This window comes from Falco cherrug, chromosome 2, assembly GCF_023634085.1.
Source record: "Falco cherrug isolate bFalChe1 chromosome 2, bFalChe1.pri, whole genome shotgun sequence".
Taxonomy (NCBI): domain Eukaryota; kingdom Metazoa; phylum Chordata; class Aves; order Falconiformes; family Falconidae; genus Falco; species Falco cherrug.
Window position 1 is genome coordinate 23,485,147 of NC_073698.1, and position 24,015 is coordinate 23,509,161.

Consider the following 24,015-nt stretch of genomic DNA (forward strand, 5'->3'; position numbering starts at 1 on the left):
TGGCTGGCCATCCTACAGCTCCTGGCAAAGCTACTCTTGCAGCAGTGTCGCTTTCCATTCCCTCTGGGGCTGCAGCAGGAAGTCCCAATCCCTAACTTTGGGGCAGGATTCAAAGGAACAGTTTTGCTGATAAAGCCCCACCACAGCCCCATTTGTCACAGACTTCTAAAATGCCGAACCTTAACTCTCATCTGTGGAGCTTCCTCCTTTCCCAATCTCAGTCAGACATGAAAACTAGCAAATTGATAAACATAGTGCTTGAATTTTCCAAACCACATGAAAGTGTAAGGACTCTGCAACTGTCCTGAAAATCTGGACAATTTCCTTTTGTCCTAAACACCCACACAGTGTGAAGGGCTACTGGTTTCAGTCTTTGAAGCATGTGACAAAAAATAGGCTCAGCTTGTTTGTTATTGTTCACATGTAAAAAAACCCCACCACCACTAAAAAAATCCTCCAGTCTCCCCAGTGGCAAATTTTATTGTTTTAAATGTATCGAGTGCTTCTGGATATGAAGATTTTTACTAGGGCACAGGCCAAGTCCTGATTTCCTCCAGCATGAACCATAAAGCAAGATGCTAGCCTAGCCCAATTCCTAGCCAAAGGAATTACTCCACATTTACATCAGCTATGAGAAAATTAAATCTGGCTTTGTGTAGCGTGTATGAGCAAAACACCTGTCTAGTAAAACACCAGTAAGTGATATAAGTAATTTTCTTCAGCAATGTCAGTAAGTTTGATACTTAAACCCATTTTTTTGAAAAAAACTATGTTATGCAGTAAGGTCTAACTCTTCTGCTTATGTGAACGCAGTCTGTAATTTTTAAGGGAGCCCAGTTTCCACGAAGATCCAGAAGAAGTGGGAAAGCCATTTTTTCTGGACTCCATGAAGATCTCCATCCCTAAGCCCACATTAGACCACTGTAGCCATGTATCTGTGCAGCTGTTTCAGTGAGGACTCAAATTAAATTGAAACCTTTACAGACAAACTTCCATCTAAATGGCACTTTCAGGGAAGTCAGGTTAGTTATTGCAAGAAATTAACCTCAGCACTGATTAGATTTGACCTGGAATTTCTTTCTTCATTTTTTCCAGCTGACCATGAAATTGAAAAGTCCATCATTCACGGGGGATTTTGATGATCTAGTTCCGACTAGATTCTTATGGCACTGTTGACAGATAAGACTGTAACAGACGCTATTTACCTTCTAGCTGCTAATTGCTAGGTATAGCTTCTGTGTGGAAAACTGGAAATACAGCCAAATACAGCCAGATCATGTTTCTGGAAATGTGGCCACAGAATTATTGATCCTGGCTGTAGAATTTGGTCTTTTCAGGGTTTAAACCCAGTCCTTCACATTCCCAAATGCTAAATTATTAAAATTATTGTCATACAAAGTCTAGGATTGGGAGATTGAACTTAACATGGCAACAGCATTTCATGTCGACGATTATGTGTACAGTCTTCAGCATAGATGGATGCAACACAATATGGAATAAATATACATACAAGCTATAAAGGAAACATAAGCTAGTACTATGCAAAACACAGACAGTTCTTTCCCACATCAACCAAAATACACATGTGCATAAAAAGACAAGAGAGCTGAAGTGCCCCACACTCACATGTCAAAGAAACATAATTTCCTTGATCTCATTTTTCAAATGAGGACTCTCACTGCTATGATGCTTTGGGGAAATTTAAATTATTAAATAGACATATATAAGCCAAAAGATCTCCTTCTGCCGCTTCTTTATGATGCTTTCTCTAGTAACTCCTGGACCACTGACTATTTCTGTGAATCTCCTCTAGCACCTGTCAGTAAATGGAAGCAGAGACTGAATTACAAGAGTGGACCATACGGTGGTGATGAACTGAGCTTCATCAAGAACACTTGAAATGGGAAGCACTAGATTGCCTAAATAAGAGTTTTAGGTAAATAGGCATCAAAGGAAAGTGAAAAGGGAAGAAAACCAGAGAGATATGCATGGTACAAGAAATCCCACCACTTCACCAGTAACTTTGAAACTCTCCATGCAAACATACCATGCAAATGCAAGTATGGAAATTTTTACCACTGACCCAGAAGAAGCATGATCAACCTGGGATGTCCAAACAAAGCTGTGCAAGGGTGATTTTCTTTCAAAAAAAAAAATTAAAGTGGAACAAAATCAAAACGTTTGAGGAAATCTAAATTCTGATTTGGAGCACAATGTCTTGTGCATTTAAGGCAGGGTATGAATTTCTAGCAAAACAGTTGTAGAGGCACTCAGCCAACCTATAGAGAAGAATCTTTCTGGTGCCTATGGCACCTGAGCTGACCCCGGGATGTGCCCAGCACCCAGAGCACCTGTTTTCCCCTAAACAAGCCAAGTTTTTCCCATTGGAATTGATCTAGGGTGCACATGTCCCTGACAGTCTCTGGAACAGGAAGGTGAACTAGGGTCTCTTAGAGCCCCTGCCTCACAAGAGTCCACCTTCTCCCTGGGCAGTGGGTTTGCCATGCTTTGCACAATGGAAAACCTTTCAGACAGGAAAGAGGAAGCCAGTCCCCCAGCATAGTTGGTCACTGCGGGAGCCCATGTGGGAGCGGGATGCTGAAGTTCAAGCTCAAGCTGTGAAGGAAGCCTGGCAAGGACTTGAACCGACATTTCCTGTATCCAGGGTGGGTGTCCCTTGCCTGTGCCTATTTCATCCTGGGCATAAGAACCTCCTTGGCAGTGACGAATAATGTGGGGAAATTAGCACTTTCCTGGGAAAAAGAAGGAGGGGGGGGGGGAAGAATACCTACATATCCATATCAAAGTTGATGAATCAGCACTTCCCTAGCAGGAAAACCTCCCGTCGGAGCGGCCCCGCCAGCTCTCCCCCGGGCAGCCCCGGAACGCGGCGTCGCCGCCGACAGCAGGAGCAGCGCCTGGTGCCCACCGGGCCGGGGCCGCTCCCGCGGCCTCAGCGGTGCGGGGCTGCCCGGGATCAGCGGTGCGGGGCTGCCCGGGCCCCGGCCACTGTGCGGGGCAGCGCGGGGGGTCGGGCGGCCGCACCGCTAACCGCAGAGCCGCCGCGCTGCTCGGCCAAGGGCCTCGGCTCCGGTCCCGGGGGGAGCTCGAGTTTTTCCTTCCCCACCCGGGATTCGGTCTCGCCTCCAGCCGGCCGCCAGGCCCGGCGATGCTGCGCGCCGTCTCCGCGACCCGGGGCGCACCTGGGATCTCCGTGCGGGACACGGGGAGCCCGAGCGCGGGAGGGCTGCGGCACCGCCGGGCCGGGCCGCTCCGCGGGGCTGCCCCACGGTTCGGTGGCCCAGCGGGGCGAGGAGCCCAGGCGGGACCGGCGCTTGCCCGGCCCCACGCACCCCTGCTCCCAGGTGACCAGCAACGCAACGCTGGGACGCGCTCCCCGCCACGGCGCTGCGGCCGGCTCCTCGCTTGCAAGCGAAGTAAGACACGACGAAGGAAAGCGAACCTGCACTGACCCGATCCCGGCACACGCAGCGTTACGGGATGCAGGCGCCGGAGGGCAACTCCATCCCACTCTCCAGAGAGACTCACGCCGGGTACCCGCGCGGCCACCCCCGCAGGCAGCCCCGACCCGCCGCCGCGCCGTCCTGCCCGGGGCCCGGGGAGGCAGCGGGACCTGGATTTGCATGATGGGAACGGGCACCTTCCCCGCTTCACTGCGAGAGGCTGACACGTGGAGGAAAGAAACCTGCCCTGCAGACGAGACATGCTTGCTTTCCGTGATGCACCGGTTCGGGCATCTCCCAGAGCGGCTGTCCCCCGTGCCCGGCAGAGGCTCGCCTCCCCGCCGGCACCCCCGCCTCGCCCGGAGGAGGGGAGGCACCACGGCTCCGCATCGGCGGCACCCCCGCGGCGCCGCTCCCGGGGCATGCCGCCGGCGGTCCGGAGCCGAACGACCGCTCGGGATGCGGCGTTTCGCGACCCTCCGAAAGCGGGCGGATCGCTTCCCCGGCTCTGCGCAGGGGAGAGGGGCAGAGGGGAGGCAGGTGCCCGCCGGCTCCAGCCGACAAGCGGCGTGCGGCGAGGGGCGCGGGGGGCGCCGCCGCGGAGGCTCATCGCCCGGGGCACGTCGCGGAGCGGGGCCGGAGGGCGCCGCGGGTCCCGGCGGACCCTTACCTGCCAGCAGGAGGGCGGCTCCCAGCAGCACGGTCCCTGAGAGCAGCTGGCGGGGCATGGTCCTGCCCGCGGGAGCGCAGGGCTCTTCCCCTGCCGACGGCAGCGAGGCAGAGGCAGAGGCGCCGGCTGGGCTCCGACGGGCTCTCCTCGGTCCCGGGCTCCTGCCGCGGTGGCGGAGATAACGGCGCAGCGCGGCGCGGGATCCGCATCCAGCAGCCCCGAGCCCTCCCCGCCCGCCCCGGCCCGCGGAAAGGGAGTGTCCGCTGCGGGCCGCCCTGCCAGCTTCACCTCCCGCGGGCATCAATTACCGGCCAGCCCCGGCCCCGCTGATTTATAACTTCTCCACCCCTCACCGCGCACCCCTCCGCCCCCCCTGCCCACATCCTCCGCCGGGAGCACGCCCTCCCCGGGACGCGTCCCCCGCCCGCCGGCGGGCACGGCGTTGCTCCCTCGCGGGTCTGCCGGCCGCCCCCCGCCCCCACGGAGCCCGGCCGCGCCCCCCGCCGGAGCCCGGAGCTGCGGAGTTTCCAGCCGCCGGGGGCGGGGGGCGGGGAGCGGGGCTCGCCGCCCGCACCGCCGCACGGCTCCCCCGGGAAGGCGCGCACCGTGCCTGCGTTCCCCGGACCAAAGGCCGAACGCTGGCGGTCCCCGGCCCGCAGAGCCGCTCTCCGGCTCCGCAAGGAGACGCCGGCAGCGCCGCGTCTCGTCCCCAGCTCCGGGCCTGGCTCTGCCCGGTGCCCCACAGCGTTTCCCCCGCTGCCGGGCACGATGCTCGGAGCGCCCCGAAGCGCTGCCCGTGCCCTGGGGGCCGCTCGACCCCCTTTCCCCGGGGAGGGGGAGCGGCGGGGCAGCCTGCCCTGCGCGGGGCCTGACCCGCACCAGCCCGGGTCCCCGGCCGGCGTGCTCAGAGCAGCGGAGCCAGGCAGGGGCAGCACTGGTTAAGGATGCTGCGGGAGTCCGCCCTACCAGCGCTGCTGCTGGCCTTCACTGACCCTGCGACATCCAGCACTATCCTACAAACATATTTCCCTTCCTATGCACTCAGCTCGTGTTTTCCATACGTGCTTTATTTTGTGAAAAACCGTGAGAGAGCCCGTGACAGCCGAACACAAGCCCGGTGTTTTTGCTTTTCCCCTGTGTGGCCAGGGAAAGGCTATTGGATGACTCAGGTCTTTAGTTTGACCCAGTATGGCGCTTCCTATGCTTTTGTGCTAGAAGTAAGTTGCAAGACTGTCTGCATGGGGCAGGTAAATGTGATCGCCCACATTTTACAAAGAAGGAAATGGAGGCACATAAAGAGGTTAGGTGGCTAGTCCAAGGTCATAGGAAGCTGGTGACAAGAGCCAGAAATAGACCTCACATCTCCTGTGTCCCACCAGACCGTCCTGTGCAAGAAAAAAGATGACAAGTTGGTGTTGTTTTTAACTTAAGAAATGTTTAACTTTCAAGTTTAAAGTCTGTGAGAATATTTCCTGCACAATTTTGTCCGACTCCATAAGTGACACCGTAAACTAAGAATTTAAGTCTGCATTTTCCAATCTTCCTGCCCCCAGCTGAGACCTTGAAAATAAAATAGTTATGGATACCTCCCCCCTAATCTGCCCACACCATAGGGGGAAGAACCCCAAGGTTTCTTTCCCGAAGAGGATGACTCATAAGAAATCACCTCCTCCAGCGGAGAGGACAGCAGCTGGGAAAACAGTCGGCCAGGGAGGACAGACCAACAAGAACTAGGACACTGGGCATCCTGACAGCTTAGACCCCCTAGGAGCAAGGGCTCCCTGTGGAAGAAGCTCAGGGAACTGGATGTTCCTGCCTTTGACCTACCCAGTGGTGAGTACGTGCTGAGTCTGAGATGATGCAGGCCCCCATCACAAGCTCAGCAGCCATGCCACACCAGTTCCTCCCTGCCCTCTTCACACCTCCTACATCACAGCTGCATTCTGTCATGGCCCTCCAAAGACCACAGCACTCTGGCAAGGCATACCTCCTTCCTTCTCCAATGGATGTCATCAGCTTCTGATCCACCCAACAAGCTGAGGACCAGGGAGGGCAAACCTTCAGGTTTGCCCCAAAACCTTCATCATTCTTCATATGCTAAAGCCAGGGAAAGAAGAGATACGAGGCCTGCATGAAGACTGAAAAGACCCCAGTAGTGAGATACCGGGAAGAAAAGAGGCAGCAGATGTTCCCGTAAAGCAGAATGAAAAAGATACAGTGCGAAGCCTGTGCCTGGAACTGGATGAAAGGCATCTAGAAACACATAGGCTGAACCATCTGGACAGATGAACAGTGTGCGAGTGAAGGGGAGGGCTGTGCGGAACCTATTGAGCTTAATTTTGGTGTACTGCCCTCTAACTGGCAACACCTACCAGGGTGAGAACTTATTGTGAAGAGTAGTTTAGGTACTATGGCCAAACAAACACTAAAGAGCTGCTCATAGACCTGTCCCAGGCAAATGTCCATCCCAAAGGCAATATGATCTCTTCATACCTTAGGCCTTGGTCCAATGCTAAGTAGTGGCTGGCATATGTGAGGATATTTTTATCCTTGGAATAAAGGATATGTAACTGTTGTTACGTTCCCTTCAGCTCTGAAATGTGGGAAATTTCCTTTTTTGTTTTTTAAAAAGGCTGTTACTAAATGCTAGAAAGGAGATCAACCAAATTTAGCAGCTGAGAGTAAGCCCTCTTTAAAACGTATCAGGCAAATATCCTTGCTGCAAGGCTGATGTGCTGCTGATGATAGTGCAAATCTCCAGCACTACAGAAATTGCAAAAGAGAGAGGAGAAACAGCCCTCACAGTAGACAACATCTGGTTTTAGTGTTCACTTGCAGCCCAGCAGTACCTTGTATTATTGAATTTTACCCTGCTCTGGAGGAAGATGGCTTCTACCAAGCCTTTTGCTTGAACAACCCATATATCTGACACTAAGATCATCAAGTTGCCAGGCAGCAAAAGCACCAGCTCTCCAATGTGCATCCCTTACCCCTCCCTGGCCAACAAGACTCATTGGAACAACATAGAAAATGAGCAACTGGAAATTTGATTGAAAAAACAACTAATCAGGGCATTCAGCCCCTGGGCCCGCCTTGAGCAGCAGACTACCATGCTGCAAAGAAACACAGACACCACCCTGAGCGCATAGGACCTTTCATAGCTGAATTCTTAACCAGGACATTGCCTCTTGACTGCTCTCTGCCAGTCAGTCTTTATGACTCTTGCATGTCTGGCTTCAAGAGTCAGGTGGGGTGGAGACTCCTCTCAACACGGATATGACTTAGTCAAGGCACTGGGGCACATCCTGAGGTTGTGGATGCTACTCCCTGTTGGAATTAGGACACTTGGAACATCCTGACTTAAGGCTTTAGCCAAGTCTCCTAGGAGGAATCACTTGGACAGTTCCCATGGACCTGGCAAAAATAAAGGGCCTGGAAAATCCCACTCACACCAGCAGCTGATACCCTCCCAACCTGATCTGACTCTTTCCAGCCATGGAAGCAATTTTTTATTTGCACCGATGCTCAAAAGAGCTCCTTGTGGCACTGATCCTAATGTTCAGAGCATTACACCAAAGCCTACCACCAGCACCTGCACAGAGGGTGCCTGCCCGTAGAAGAAGACTGCATGGGCCAGAGTTACAGCTGAACAACCTCATGATACCTGTTGATACCTGTACTCACAGCAGAGAGGTAGACACCTCACAGGAACAGACTAGTCTGCCTTTGAGAGGATCCCAGGCTCAACTGTTGGGAGAGAAGGAAAAATGTCCAAAGCAGAGCAGATTGGATCTCCCTCTGCAGGTCTTCTGCGGAATCTGCATCTGCCAACTGTCTTTGAAGAGGACTGGGTGCTCCCAGGACCCAAAATTTAAGCCAAGCGGTATTTCAGTTAGTCACCTGCAAACATTACAATTTTTTTCAGAGCCAGTGGGAAAGGGTCCAGTGCTCCTTGTCCCCCAGTGGGAGCCTTCTCGGTTCCCACAGCCCCTTGTCCCTTGTCAGCTGCACTGGCACAACCATTTCTGGGGCGAACAAATGCTTATGGGACTTCGTGTAAAACAGTTTGGTGAAATAATCCATGATGCATCTTGCCTGCTTTTTATGGAGGGCCACTTATAACCTGGGTTGTTTCACTGATACAGCTCAAAGCACACTCACACAATGGGAGACCCAGTGAACAGAGACAACTGGAAGAATATTGGAGCTTTTTACACTCATCTAGCTATTGGGGAGACTGTAACCTGGAGCAAGATTCTAGGTGAGAGGGACTGGGTCTACTCTACCCAAGACCTTCCTCTGACTCTCTTTTCCACTCTGTTTTCAATGACGTGTTTTTGGTCACCATTATTTTGACATCCTCTGGTCCCATCTCCCTATGTCAGGAACAGAGTTTGAGCAGCACACTATCAAGTGAATCCTGTTTAGCACCATCATTGTAACTTCAGCTGCTGCCGTTATTTGAATTTGCCCACCACATTGAAAGCTGCACGTAAACCAAAGTAAAGTTCCTTAGTTTACTCCAGGACTGTGAGAAGAAAAAGCTGAGACTTCTTTAGTACAGTGTTTACTGGGACAGCTACTTACACGTGCCCACCAGGCACATACATAGGTAAATGTACACAGAGACATAAACTGCAGCTGTGGTTGTGCTTTCCCTCAGCAAGGCTGAGCTTTACCTTATGTTGTATAGGCTCTTGGCTCTGTACCCAGTCAGTGTGTGTGGCAACACCAGCCCAAAGCTGCAACAAAGAAGTAGTCCTTGCAGGACAGCCTCACAGCACTGCTGCCTGTCCTCCACAGAAGGGTATGACAGCTCAGAGAAGGGATTGTGTGACGACTTCATCCAATTTCGCACTTGCATCAAAGTTAGGTCCACTTCTGAGGGCAGGCAAAGCAGGCAGCTGTCTAATCATAGCAAGAAAGTAGAGGTAACGGGAACACGTGATTTGATACTGCTCATTTTTTATTGTAATTAGTCACCCGGCACCAGCAATTAATCAAATTACCAGTATTTTATTGGGTGGTTAGGAAGCTAATGGTAAGAGTTCCTGCATTGTTCCGGCCCGCAGAATACCCCCTTCCGGGAGTTTCAGTGGCTGAGCTGAGGAGCTTAACTGGTGGAGTACAAGGTCAGCATCTTTGCTGGCAGTAACCGTTGTGGAGAAAGCTAGAGGTGAGGGTCTGCCCCTCCTGTCCCCTGGGAGCCGCTCTTAAACTGAGGCCATACAGCTGATCCCAGCTTATGCTACACCATGGTTTACAGCAGCTATAGCAGTGCCCAGTCTTGTTCCATGACTGTGTCCTCGCTGAGTGATCACCAGGCAGTGTCTGACCCTAACCACTTTCTCTGGACCTGATCCTGACCAAGACTTGCTGTTCCACAGTCTTGCTCCTTGCTGGTGTGGCAGCTGCTCCCACCTGCCTTTTTACTGTGCTTGGCTCACTCGGGAATCAGCTAGCCCTCAGTGTTCCCTGGAACATCCAACATGGTTTTGGCTCTGCCAGCATCTCCTCTTCCTGTCAGGACCATATGGCAGAACGCCAATGGTTTCATCCCTCTTACTAAAAGCAAACCCTTACAATGCACATTTTCTTTCAAAATAATACACAACCGATTTTGATGGTACACTCAGCAATATTGCACTGAACAGGGAAAAAAAGAGTGGAGCAAGAATTTTTTGCCCCTGAAAAACACAAGTACAACAGAATAATCTTAGTAAGCTTTTCCACTATATGCTGGACCCCACTTGCATGCGTTCACACCTGCACCAATATGGGAATGACCTACTTCCAACAGAGCTGGGTTGGCGCGGTGGTAACGTAGCAGTTGTCAGCTTCATCTCCCAGGCACTTGAAATGCAGTGCCCAGCTATGGCTTCTTTCCTTTATCTGGGAGGATATATATAAAAAAATATATATCTATATGTGTGTGTGTGTGTGTGCGCCTTTCCTGGAGCCATCAGTACACGCACGTACCAGGGTAACTATTTAGAAAGAGGCAAGACCACATGAAAGGATCGGTTGCATCTCCTCCCTGTGGCATCGGGCCAAGGTCACTGCATTTCAGTGGGAAAGACAACCAGAGGTCAGCAAAAGAACCACAAAACCAAACCAAAACATGTCAAAAAGGGAAAACTACCCAAGAAAATAATGGGCCATGAAAAGAAAACTAGTCCTACAATGAGGAGCTCTTTCCCGCATACCACCCCAAACACCAGCCCCTAGAGGCTTAGTGTTTCCCTCACCATAATACAAACCAGGCCTCCACACCAGGAGCCCGCGCAGCTGCTGCTCGCAGAGGAGCTGGTGACTCAGAGATATGCATGAACGCCGATGTCCTGATTATTTTGGAACAAATTGGATACAAAATGTGGACAACAGCAAATGGTTACCTGACCACAGAAATGATGTTCACAGGAGTATCTTGGAAGTTGTACTGGGAAATGTGGGATATGTACAGCACCGTCAAGGTCCTGCAGCACCAGAGTAATGCATACGGTTGCACCACACATGCCCCAAATAATAGGGTTGGTGTACTCTCTGCCCCACATGCTGGTTCACTTACACGACTGCAGGCAGAGCAATTTCAGGACTGAGGATTCAGGGCACAAGTTTGGAGCTCTGGGCCCAGGGAGGTCCAACTGGGCTAAATCAGTAGCAATGGAAGTCTGCCAGACAGGTGGAAACACAGAGGGCCCACTGCCATGTTTGCCCAGAACCATGTCAGGCCTATCTCCAGCTCCATCTGCAAGTAGTAAGAATGAGGTTTTACAGAGCGAGACTAAGGAGAGCTGCACCGATCCAGAGGGATTAAAAGAGCTTCCTCTGAAATGCACTAGCATTCTTTTTTTTTCGTTCTCCCACCACGACTGAGATTTTCAAGACAACAGTTTTAAGGTATCACTTTCCCACAACATGTTTCCTTGAAAAGAAGTAAAAAAGTAAAGCATAAAAAAGTGTTTAAAAGAAATAAGTAAAAAAATGAAACTGACTGACAGGGATAATTAAAAGATTGTTTCACTTCCAGTTCCATGAGATACTCGTGGTGCTGTGGGCGGTTATTACCTCAGTGATGCAACAGTGTCATTTCCACACTATGAGATGAGTATCTTTGCTTCCTTCGGTGCAGGAAAACCATAACTAGCTGATCAGCACAACATGCAGGCAGAAAAGGATTGCTTGCTGACTTGGCAAGCCTCAGAGCTGCCGATCTGGTGCTTTGAAACCCTGTCTGGGAATGCCCTCTTGTCACCAGGTCCAGCAGACAGGATAGGATCCAGCACAGGTCCAGGAGGGAGAACGATCTTGCATAAATTCATCTCACAAGCACCAGGAGCTGCTGATACGGTTTATGTGTGTCCTTACCTTGCAAAGCTATCGACTCAGCTCCAGAAGCTGAGGTTTAGGTTGTTGTTAGCTAAAGGGGAAAGACCAGAAATTTTTGGTTGACAGGACTTCTCTTGAGCTTCTCAAAAGCCAGGATGGGGCTGCAGTCACTGAATCCAAACCCATGTTTGCCACAAGGCAATGAGTAACATAACATCATTTGAAGAACAACTGTGGAATGTGTATTATACTTTATACACACACAGCCTTTTTGAGGTAAAACTTGCCCTGAATTCTATGTCTATACAGGACTAAGTATGTCTTTTTTAACCCTGTACCACAAGGGTTGAACATCTCCCGGGAGGGCTGGATTAGAAAGACATTTTAATGTTTATTTTAATGTTTTATTAATAAGCGTGTGCCCTTTCTGGGACAGCATTGTGCAAGGGTTAAAATCATTAGAAGAAACTGGTGAAAAGTTACTTCATGGACTTTACAGGTAGCATGAGCTGTCAGAGGGCTGAGCTCTCAGTTTGTTGTGTTTTGTTTTTTTTTTAACTGTCCCAAGTAGAATAAGACCTTTTTCTTTATTCATTTTTTCCTTTTTTCCCCGTTTTTTTCTTTTTTTTTTTTTCCCTCCCCCTGCCCCCTTTTTCCCCCCACAGGAGGAGATAAGCAGGCTGCATTCCCCTTCAATGAACCAGCAGAGGCTGTGCCTCGCCGTGCCACCTTTAGCCGGAGGGCGAGCGGGACAGCCCCGCGGCGGAGCTCGGAGGCGCAGCCGTGCGGGAGCCCTGAGGGGGGGCGGCCCCGGGCGGGACGGCGCAGGGCGCCCCCGGCCCCTCGCCCCGCGGCCGGCGGAGCGGGGCGCGCTCCTCCCGCGGGCAGCGGAGCCGCGCTCGGGTCTTCCCTTGCTCCGGGGAGGATGCGGAGAGGAGGCTGCCGCCGCTTCTCTTCCCGAGAGCCAGCGAGCCGAATTTCCCGGGGTGTGTACGGTCAGCAATAAAAAGAGAAACGCACGATCCAAGTTAATTTTCCACCCCCGAAAGGAAATGCCGCTTCCTGTATTATGCAAGGCTGGTGCCAACAACACTGAAACAGGAGTCTATTGTCCTTTTCACAAAGCTGTGGTGGGGAAGGACGCCTGAGAAAATAGTCCTTTTGCAACAGAGAGGAGCTTTTGATCTTGGGGGGGGGGGGGGGGGGGGGGGCGGGGAGGAGAAAAAGCGGGTGTGCGCTGGGGGCTTGGAGGGATGCACCGGGCGGAGCGGGTACCCGCCGGTCCCGGGGTGCCCCTTGCCGTGCCTCCAGCCCCGGTCGGGAGGCCAGGATGCGCCCAAGTGCCGGCGAATGTCTTTCCTCTTCCACAAAAAGCGATCACACGGCTTGAGCTCTGCTTCCGATGTGTGCGAGCCGGAACAAAGACACCAGGGATTAAAAGCCTCTTCCTGCCTCCCCCCTCCCTCCACCCCGCACCCCCCGGGTTAATGCAGATGACTTACAAAGCCGCGGTCACCGGGAAGAAGCCCACGTCTCCTCCGTCGGCGCTGGGGCCGCCCCGGCTCCCCCGCCGCCGGTCCGGGCCTCGGGGACACGGCTACACGGCGGTACCGGCCCCCCAGGTGGGAGCCGGGCGGTGGCGGCGCCTCCCGTTACCGGCGCCCGCCCGGCAGCTCGGCACTAGCCCGGGGTCCCCTCGGGGGGGGATCCCTGTCCGCACCGGCTGGGCACAGGGCACAGGGCAGCCGGTGCTGGGGCCAGCTGTGGGTACCGGCAGTTTCTTAGCGGGAAAAGATGAGTAACATCTGAAGAGCCGCGGTGTTTCCAAAAGCAGTTTGAGAGACGTGCTTTCCTGCCAGAGGCTTTGGAAAGATCATGGATTTCTTTCCCTTAAATAAGTGATAAAGGCTGAAAACACTTCGTTCCTACTCTAGAAGGATCATGCCAACCCAAAAGAGAATATTTGGATCCTGGATGTATGGGTTCATTCAAAGTTGTTGACACTGTCCCTTGTTAAATAATTCTTAAATAGTTAATCTTCCCTTAGAAGAGGTTTCAGAAGAACAATTCTTATTCTTAAAATAGTTCTTATGAACTTACTTATTAGTTCTTATTAAAGGCAAGTTCCTGCCTTTCTTAATGGGATACAAAACCCATTTCCAAGGGAAGTCTATGTCCAGCAAAAGCAGCAGGGTCAGGCTCTTGCTTTGACTGTTTTCTGGCAGCTGTCCGTCTGCAGGATGGAATCACTTTGGCCGACTAATGACCGACAGTAGCTCATTATGCAAATCATTTTCTTTAAATGTGCCTCTTGCCATCAAAAACAAAGCTTAATGTTCCTCCTCACACATGTAGATAGGCTTATTTAAAGGCATTTTAGGCAAAGAGGATATGGGGAACCTTCAAGAATGAAAATGTATCTTCTGTGTGTAAAAATAGAATGGGGTTTCCCATGTCCCAGAGCAGGTTTCTTTTAAAAAATCCTGTATCTTGCCCTATTTTTGTGTGTCCTTTGCTATAAAACCAGAACAGAACAAAAATCCCAAAGTAAAACAGATCATCCGGGTTCCCAGTAGCTTGCAAGGTGTTCACTGCTGAATACAGCTGGTTGTGAAAGGTAGTGGTGAATATCACTGGTGGCCTTCCAACCCCACAGCTGTATCCACACACCCTTGCCTCCGTCCACAGAGACACAGGTTTGGGTCTACGGTTTAACACTGGGCTCAACCTTGCACCATGGTCCTTACTCCCATCTAACCTCCGATACAGTCGTTTCTAATGCTGTCGGCATGCCAGCTCTTCAGGCTCTTTCCAGGCTTTTTGTGGAGGCCAGGCATACTGCAGGCAGGAAAAGCTGTGCTCTTTCTGTCTGTGGTGCTGTCTGCCCTCCCCCCAGCCTTTAGATGTGGGCAATTCGAGTTATCTCCCACCGACTCTGCCATAGGCTCCTGTTATCTGCAATAAGCCCCAGAGGCACAAATCCTTAAAGGCATTGAAGAGCCTAACTCCCATCAGAATGAGGGATGTAGCTGTCTAAATACTGCTGATAATCTACAAAGCTGCTCACGATTCGTATAACAGAGGTCACGTAAGTACCTACAGTCTGATACAGGCGAAGCCTAAGTAAAGTTTCCTTTATTATTACTGCTGCAGTTGCTCCTGCTGTTATTCAACACCTCTGCTAGGGCGTACCTACAAGTCCAAGTCAGGAGTTAGGAGTCCACTGGGAGAAGGAGCACAAGGAGAAAAGGTTCGGCTTATGAGATTTCACAGCCGAAGAGTGCACTGGGAAAGAGCAAATACATCTGACACAGAAGCGGTAACAACGGGAAGAATGTCACAAGCCGCCCAAGCACAAGAGCGCCTTCAGTGCGCCAGCTGCTTTCTGCTTTCACGGGGTTTTCAGGGTTGACAACAGAAGTAAACTTGTAAGGTTACAAGTATGTTCCTCCTGCCCCTCTGATGGCGGCTGGTCACTGGGTATCAATGACTACTGGAACAACTGCCACCAAGTCACCACAAAACAAGTTAGTCCACCTTCCCGGGCATCTGCCGGGAATGGGTTGGAAACGGGAGGGATCCCTTCCTCACACCTCGCCAACCTCCTCACGGCAAAATACAAAGTGTGCTTGTGGATTTAGAACCTTGGGAACAGCTAGTCCGTCTGCTTTACTTCAGCCAGCAATGAAGTTAAGATGTCCATCATTTTGGTGAGATGGATGAGGCTTATTAAGGGAGGAAATAGGCACGGCCCTAAGGGATAGGATATACCAAACGAGCACCTAAAAATAAACTCTTTGTTTTTCCTGTTCCATGAAAGCTATTGTTGAAGTTGCCACAGAAATCTTTCATAATTGTGAAACAAAAAAACCACCCGAGAGGTAATCTCTCCTCTACCTGTAATTTCTCAGAACAGTACAAATTTCATAAAAATTTCAGTATGTTTGAAATAATTAGCGCATCCAGATGGGGGCAAATTTGTAACTGCTCATCATTAAAATGACTCAAAAAAAAAAAAAAGAAGTCACTACTAGTAACAGATCTAATTCAAACACTTTAAAGTATGATCCAGCTGAGAGTGTCACTTTGCTGTGTGAGGGGTAAATCGGCATAAAAGTTGTAATCCTAGAGGTTATGTAAGGATGACATGATGTGTCTGATTTCACACAGCACAAGTGACAAGGCCAGAAAATGCATTTTCTTGGTCAAGTCATCAAAACCAGTCCTGCAGACAGACATGTTGTTCAATCCCTTTCACTATGTATCAGGCTCCAGTGTTAGAAATGTAGTGCTGTGACCACAGGAACTATGGAAACCTGTTTTTCTGTGTAGCTTGAGGTTTCTGTGTTTGAGAAAGTGTGAGCTCTGCTCGATGCTTTTCCCATGGCTGAGCATTCATAAGGCATTTAAAAGCCCCGGTGAGCCCAGGGACAGGCTGGTGACTAATAAGGGATCATTTCACACAAAAGGCTTTTCCTCAGCTGGTTCTCATATGGGTACCTTCTATGCTACCCAGCACCAATTTCCATGAAAACTGTAGGAATATAATTACCTTTAAAACCTATTCCTTTATACCAGCCTTAATTAAAACCGGCCAATGGATTCCAAAGGGAGGAGAAAAGTTTTTGGTGAGGTAGGTACACACCAGGTTGCTCATATAACTCTCATTTCTTGAGAAAAAAATGTTAATTGCTTAGTTTTTTTGCTGTCCCAGTTCTTTCTAAAGAAAACTGTAGCAGAATCCTATTCCCCTACTTTAGAGAACTTCTCCCGATTTTCAGCCTAACTGAATTCCTGCTGAGTTTAGGGGGGTTTTTTGTTTGTTTTATGCTGACTTTGTATCTCTAGGTTAAATACCATCTATTTACAGGTAGTTATTCCTTGAGAAATACTTATGTCAGACACAGAATCACCTTTGGTTTTACTATAATTGCCTCCTTTCATAGGACAGGAATGCTCTAGTAGACATTTCCTACACCTATCCAAATTTTGAATCTTTTTTTTCAAACATACAAAGCCATCATGCCTTTTCATGGCAGTTTCACACTGACGAGTCACACACAACCATTCTGAGCTAGAGAATATGCCGCCTTTTTTTTTTCTCTGTCATTGCCAATGTATGTTTGCCAAATTTATAGCAGATATTTTCAAGGAATTTACTCAGAAGTAATTGAATCATTTTGCATCCTGGTCTCATGAAGTGGTGAGCATAGCTTGATTCACAGATTTTGGTAGGTTATTTTAAGCTTTATGTAAAAAAATACTCCATTTTGAAAGCTAGTTTTATTGGGGATTGTCTGCTCTCTCATACACATGACAGCAATTCGTAATGTGAGACTTGCAGCTACAGGGAATGACAACTAGTTCTGGCTCACCTTGCCAAGGAAGGAGATGAGTGCTGCCTCCAGAAAAGAAGAACAGAATATTGCAAGATAAACCAAAATAAAATACACTGCTATTCTAGGAGACAAACTTCTCAAATTGTAGCTGAAAGAGTTCTCAAGCACGAAAACTGCAAACTGTTTCAGAAGACAGCTGCACAACCGAAACAAAAAGCAAGGTGCTTGCAAAAATCCAGCCTATTTAAAAACAAGTAAGTGGATCTGAAAGTGAATGCTTGGGTTTGTGCTTCACAGGAAATGTACCTGTTTGCATTTCTGTGTCTCCTCCCAGGTAAGGATCCTGAAGCTTTTTCAAAAAATCAACAAACATTTGGAATGCTTTGGAAATGAGAAACATCCTCCTTTCTGAACCAGCCTGCTTCTCAGGGACTGCAGGCTCCTGAGGGCATGAAAAGGAGCATTCCTTGAAGACCTGTGATGTGAAATATTTCTCCCTTGAGACCCGGTGAGGAGAGGAATCTTTTAGTCAGATACTTTGTGTTCCTTCAGCAACCTCACCATTTTGGCCCCCACACAGGTCTCAGGTTGGTTGCCAGACATAGGTGTCTAACCTCACCTCTAATAACCTGGGGCATGTGAGTTGTCCAGCCAAGCATGGCATGAGTCCAGCACATCCAAGACCTCTAAGGAGCAATGGCTGGAGTCCAGGAGGGATTTCCTGGGGCCTCTACACGACTGGATGCCAATGTTTGGACAACTGAATTGTCCCTCAGGCTTCCTTCTTAATATGTCTCAGAAACTTCCATCTTCTCTTCTAGCAAAGACACTGCTGAATTCTTTTGAAATGTGTTGCAATTCAATACCACTTAATACCTGGTATTTTCTAAGGAATTTACTTTCAAAGGCATTTAGGCCTAGATTTAGAGTAAGTCCTGGTAATTGATGTTTTCTACTGTCTGCACACCTTTGAAAGCCCAGAGTGAGCCAATAGGAAACACAAGCCACAGGGACTAAAGTGGGCATACAACCACAGCCACACCAGTGGATGCAGACAGACCTCAGCTCATACTGGCAGTGTCATTAACCTCTGAACTGGAAATATTGAGAAGTTGAATGAGCTGAGCTGACTGAACAGAGCCAGCCTGGATCTGGAAGCAGTACAGACGTGTTTGGTTGAAGCTATTTCTAAGCTAAGACACCCTACCGCAAACCACTCCGTGGACTTGGCCTGGTCTCCTGGTCTCCAGGCTCTTTTGTTTTGTGGAGACATAACTTTTGATTTTTTTCCTGTATTTTTTTCATAAGCAAAAGTGGAACAGCAGTTCAGTTGGAAGGCCTTTAGGTTGCCTATTTCAGCAGCCAAGTCTTGTTGAAGATGGTGAATGCAGTTGCTTCGTTGTCAACTAGAAACATACTTCCTGGAAGGCATGAAAACTGAAATTCTTCCTGAATCTTTTTCCTTCATGACAGAATGAGTTCAAAAGGTCTGGTATTGGTTCTCCTATCTTTTTTTCATTGCTGAAAACCTTCTTGTCTCAGTTTATTATGCTGTGTCGCCCCACAATCAAGATCTAGCAGTGCTCATTCTGTGCCCATCTATGCTTTTCCTCTCAGTGAAGTCAGCAACAATTCAAACCAGAAGTAACTGATACCGATTTCTACTCTTGCTGAAATCTAAATTGGATGCAACTGCTGCTTCCTTACCTAAAGTCTAACATAAACTCTTCATTAAGTTTCTTGTTACAATGGTATATAACACCTAAGATACTCTCAAATATATTGGGATGGTGGCTGCCTAAAGGCTGTCTTTGCACCTATAAAGTAAATGAAGAACATCTTCTGTTTTCTTTTTTTCCATTTAACACTTTGTTTCAGGGTTTGTAGATCTTTTGTTAATGCAAAGAATACCCAGCCTTTTAGATGAAGAGAAAATCTGAAGACAGTTGCTAGTAGGGTTGTTACAGAGCTTTTCACTTAATTCAGTGAAAAGCTGGCTAAACTGCTTTTATGTTTATTTTCCCCTGACTCATTTGGCTTGCCTGCTTCAGTGCAGAATGTCTGTATGTTCTTCTGGCTGAGATATGGAAATTAAAAATATTCTGTGGTTTACTGTTTCCAGGATCAAAATTAACTCACAGGCAGTAGCTTAAGGAATTACGTTTGAAGAACTGATCTTCCTTTTTGAAATTCAGTCTGTGCTTCCCTATTTGTCAGCAGTTGTTTCCTTTATTCTGCTTTTGATAATATTGTAGAAGACTTGTTCGCCTCTGAACAGAGTATAGCACACTCTCAGATGCCACAGTCGCTTTGGTCACCTTTCTTTGTCATTGTGTTTACAACTTCCTTTTATTTCAGAGAACAGAGACTTAATGATATTTCCTCATCGTGACCATCAGGACCTTTAAGTGTTTCCCCATAAGTTAATCCCCACCTGCACCTTTCTAGTTTTTGTTTGGTTTTGTGGTTTTTTTTGGCATCTTTCACTTCTATTGTGCTGGGAAATGTGACAGTGTCTAGTACAGTGTTTCATTTTCAGTTGGCACCCTGTAAAAGTGTTTTGCCTATAGTCTCTCTCCGTTGGTTTGTTTTTAAACATTTCCAAGGATTCATCTTGTTCGGTGTGAATTTACAAGTCAGAAGGCTGATGATCCGAAAGACCATTCCACTTTTCTCTCCTTCACAAGTGACCACAGCTTCTTTGGTGACACTTCCCATATATTTCTTCTTCTCTTTTCTTGTTAGTGCTTTGGGTTTTATTTATTAGAGATTTCTAACGCTTCTTTATCTAGAAGGGGTATTGCTTCCTTTAATTTGTTCTCATTCTTTCACACTCTTCTCATTTATCTAGACTTAAGTTATACTTGCTGGGAAAGCAAGGATGGTTATTGAAGGTTCAAAGGTAATAGTGTCAGCTGAAAGGGACCTGACATGTTCCCATCTTTTTTTGAATGACATAGAAGAACAATAAAATTAAATTACTTGTCCCTACAATTAAAAAAAAATCTGTCACAGAACAGAAAATAAAGCCCATGCCATCTGGCTAAAGTATCATAACCACACACTTATCTTTTCTTCAATCTCTCTTTCTAGTTGCTGCAATTACAGAAGAAAAATGTCCAGGTCATAAATCACTCCACCCTTTTAAATGTTACTGTTTTAAATATTTAAGCCTTTCAAAATGTTTTTAATAGCTTTATAGAGTAGTTCCTCAAAGCTATGCCACAGTTACTGCTCAAGAACATAGCAATACATCATTTTATGCTTTTCTACTAGGTGTTTCCAGTTATTAATTAAAAAAGAAAACATGAAGTATACTGACAGACAGCAGTGGCCCTGGGCACAAAGACATGAAATCAATAGTGAAATGATTGCTATAGAAATGGCAGTAGTCTTTAACTAATCGCAGGGAAAGAAAGATAAGACTAGCACCAGAATCAAAGAAGAGAGAAACGCATGTTGTAGAAACAGCAAAGATTTTAAAAACAGTCCCACAAAAATAAACTGATTTGATGATTTGATGGTCAACAGCAGACAGATGAACCAAGCCTTTTTAATTTTTTCTAAGAAGTAATATGGAAAACACACCTGAAAATCTTTCTCCTCTGCTCAGACAACTGGAATTTGCTAGAGACAACTAAGCAAGAAGTTGTATCTTCCTATACCAAATTCTAGAATTTCCTTTAGCCCACAGCAGTTAGTAACAGACCTCAGAGCACTGTGAGCAGAGCATATTGCCATTAAAGGACAAGAGAAGACTTAGAAAAATTATCAAAATGTATACAAACATGGTTTATTTAAATATGTGCTTACCTGCAATAGTTTATCTTACTTTTGTTTGGGGTTTTTTTGTTGTTGTTTTTTTTTTTTAAGAAAGAGGCCAAGAAAACAAGAAAAAAAGGTATTTATCTCTTTCCAGCCAAGAAAGACTGGAGAAACCCACAGACCCATGTTGCTGTTGAATCACCTTCCCTAACCTAGCCTGACTTTCTTATTCAGTGTTTTGAATAAGAGATAAGTTTTTATTCAGATGGCCGGAATTAAAGCCATTCTTGAAAGACAAAGCAGAATTCCTGCAACTTCTAACAGAAACAAGTTATGGCAAACCCAGATTTCATTAAATACAGAAATTGTTAACAAAATTATGAACTCACACACCCTTCCTGTTCTGCTGGCAGCATATCTCAACTGAAGGGCACATATTATATGCTCTTGTCACCCAACTGATTGATGTTTGCATTAGTTTGTTAGGGTTTTTTGCTTTATCTGGGTTATCTCACCACCCTCTATTGCAGTGAATCAAAGGTTAAGTAAAGTAATGGATCACTGGTGGATTTTCCTCTGGGTCCATGGACTTCAGTGGAGGACAGCTGTGAGTATCTCCACAGAGCATGAGAAGTGGTCATACGGAGAAGAACAGTCATTACACAACCGACTTGTGTGTCTTGGCAGGATCTTGGCAATGACCAAGCTGTTCTACAGCAAATGCTAATTCAGGAAAGAAACAAGTGCACTAAAACTTGCTGTCAAATACAAGTAATGTTAGAGCAATGGAACTGAAAACACCTTCTCAGGGAGATCAATGTAGTTAGTAGGCTTCATATGCTTACGAAGTAAAGATGAGAGGAAGCAGGCTGAATTCAAATCAGCATGGGATGTCTCCTGCACAAGAGAGAGAAAACATCACTAATGTAGTGATAATGGTCAGTATCATGATCATACTTGGGCCATGAGAAAAGTGAGATCCCAGATCCAAACCTCAGTCCGTACGCTATGAGAGTGTGGAGGGAAGTGTCACCTTGCTACACAGTGTCAATGTGCTGAGGGAATGGATGCGTCCGTCACAGCCAGAATTTCCCCCAGAGAAATAGTGGTGTTGGACACTCCTAATTATCAGTGCCCAACTAGAAGGATATTAAATGGATCTGATTTCCAGAAAGCAGCAGGGTCTGAAATTCAAGAGTTTTGGAGACTGTCGTGTAAGCTGCCCACAAAATTAGGCAACAAAATCATCTCTGATGATCTGTAAATGTAGTAGTTACTTCATCACTTCTTGAGGAGCAGTGGCAGGGAAGCCAGAGATGACAGTAATGTCAGGAGATAATACTGCAATAGTGGGGAAGACTCTAAACCACAGAGACACTGGTGACAGCAGGGAAACTGTTAACCTAATGAGGAAGAAACTTGAGGAGAAATGTAAAAACTCCTCCATCCCAGCCCACGCAGTAACTGCAGAATTACCCTTCCCATCTCTGCTACTAAAAAGAAGTAATTTCTTGGTCTTAGACTTTCAGACCATTAACAAAATAAATCAAACCAGAATAACATAACAATGAAAACGGAGTGCACAAGATTATCAGAGGACTTTAGAGGCTTTTGTTTCCCCAGCTGTCAGGTGCACTGCACACCTCACTGCACTCAACCACCGACCCCGCAGTCTCCAGCCCTGTCCAGTGTCCATATGAGAGATGCTCCAGCCCACTGACTGCAGAAGCTCCTTGCACCAAGCGCCATCTGCAGCTGTCTCTCATCTTCTTTTCTGTAACATGGCTGCAAAAGCACGAAGACTCTCTAACCCTCCTGAAACTCTTTTTTCATTTTCATTTTTTTTCTCCTGTACTGCAGATCTAAAGGGAGAGCAGAAACATTTCCATTAGATGCAAAAAGTACATTTTCGAGAGGAAATTGGCAAAAATGTTCTTAAGGAGTTGCAGTATCTCCTACTAACCATTTCTTTATGATTTCACTCCCTATTCCCCTTCGCTCTAGATAATGTAATTTAATGTTCAAGGTCTACCTGCCTATGACAATTTTGCCTTTCTGAATGCTCTGTAACAGATATATAAAATTGCGTGGCATCCCCGTGAACACTTTGGAAAACTTCTAGCAAGTCTCTCTTTGCATTCCTCTTCCCATTGAAACCCATCCATCCAAAACCTTCCAGAGCAGCAGTGCAATAGGTAGGTAGCAATATACCATTAGCTGGAACACAAATTTACTGTTGAAATGTGAGGGGTTTTTTTAATAGAAAGTAAAATCTACTTTGTAGCCTGACTGAGGGATTAATTACTTTTTCTGCTTGTGCACCCTGCAGGTCTCGTGACAAAGACTTTTAAGAGTGACACAGGTTAAAAAGTTCGTGTTGAGGTTCTTGTCTTAGAATGAAAACGCATTTCCTTAATTCTAAAGGTGCTAAGAATTGACATTGTTAAGTGAAGTTAATGGAAGGTACAAATGCTCTACCTCCTTTGAAATAACAGTTGTCTGGTTTTAGATATCTATGGTTGAAGCAATTTTAAACTATATCTTGCAGGGTCAGAACGCAAAGGTGGTAAGCCAAAAGGAAGTGGCAGCTGAAGTAAGAGGTAGGATATAGCCTCAGAATAAAAGGGATCAGCACAGCATATTTTTAGATGCTTGGGAATGGGGCCCAAAAAGAATAAAACTGTGCAATCAAGGACACTGCTTCCCCTTCCAATCACACACACACTCTCTATATTGTATCTAATCACTCGCAGTTATGGAGTCATTTCCTTAGGAGTTCTAAGGGAATCACGTTTGGATTCCAAAATGCAATTAATTTGATGCTATAGAAACTTGCATCGGAAGTCCTTGACCAAAATATTCAGCACTACACGTACAGTACCATTCTTCCAGTCCCTTCACAGTTTTCCACCTGGTATGTTTTTCAAAGATGCACGTTAACTTAGAAAATCAAGAGAATAGACATTAAATTGGCCCTAAATCGATAATGAATCCTTGCATGACTTCACCGTCATGTTAAGAAATATATTTCAAGATAAATAAAAGGAACCTTGACTAATTTTATTGTTTCTGAGAAGAGGCCTGAACAAGGAAGAGTGGGTGGCTGAATAAGATCCCACAAAACATTCAGCATTTATGACATGCATTGACAAGTGAAGTGAAAACTCAGTGTGTTATCACTGAGTCATACACTGAGAAGCATAGTTGACACAGAACACAGAAAATATCGAAAGAAAATAGTAGGACGCCAAGCAAGCCCTTACAGAAGCAGCAGAATGTAAAAGGCTTTAAAATCATTACACATATAGAGCAAAATCAGGTAACATCCACACAATCTGGCACTCATGCTGTCATCAGGACTGATGGAACCAAAAAAGAGCAAAGCCATTTAAAAGCCACCGCATGTCGACTGAAGCTTAACAACCAGATATCTTTGTATTTATAAAGT

General features: G+C 47.2%; 1 protein-coding gene across 2 annotated transcripts in view; it reads right to left on the reverse strand.

Moving 5' to 3' along the window:
• FLT1 (fms related receptor tyrosine kinase 1) overlaps positions 1-4,468 on the reverse strand; it is a 117,848-nt gene extending 113,380 nt beyond the window's left edge. The window contains exon 1 of one of the 2 annotated variants that reach the window (XM_055702683.1): positions 4,135-4,468. In XM_055702683.1, coding sequence (XP_055558658.1) covers positions 4,135-4,435 — 301 coding nt within the window. In that variant the 5' untranslated portion in view covers positions 4,436-4,468. The remainder of the gene's footprint in view (positions 1-4,134) is intronic. The other variant, XM_055702684.1, reaches the window with a different exon arrangement.
• Between the last annotated feature and the right edge of the window lie 19,547 nt (positions 4,469-24,015).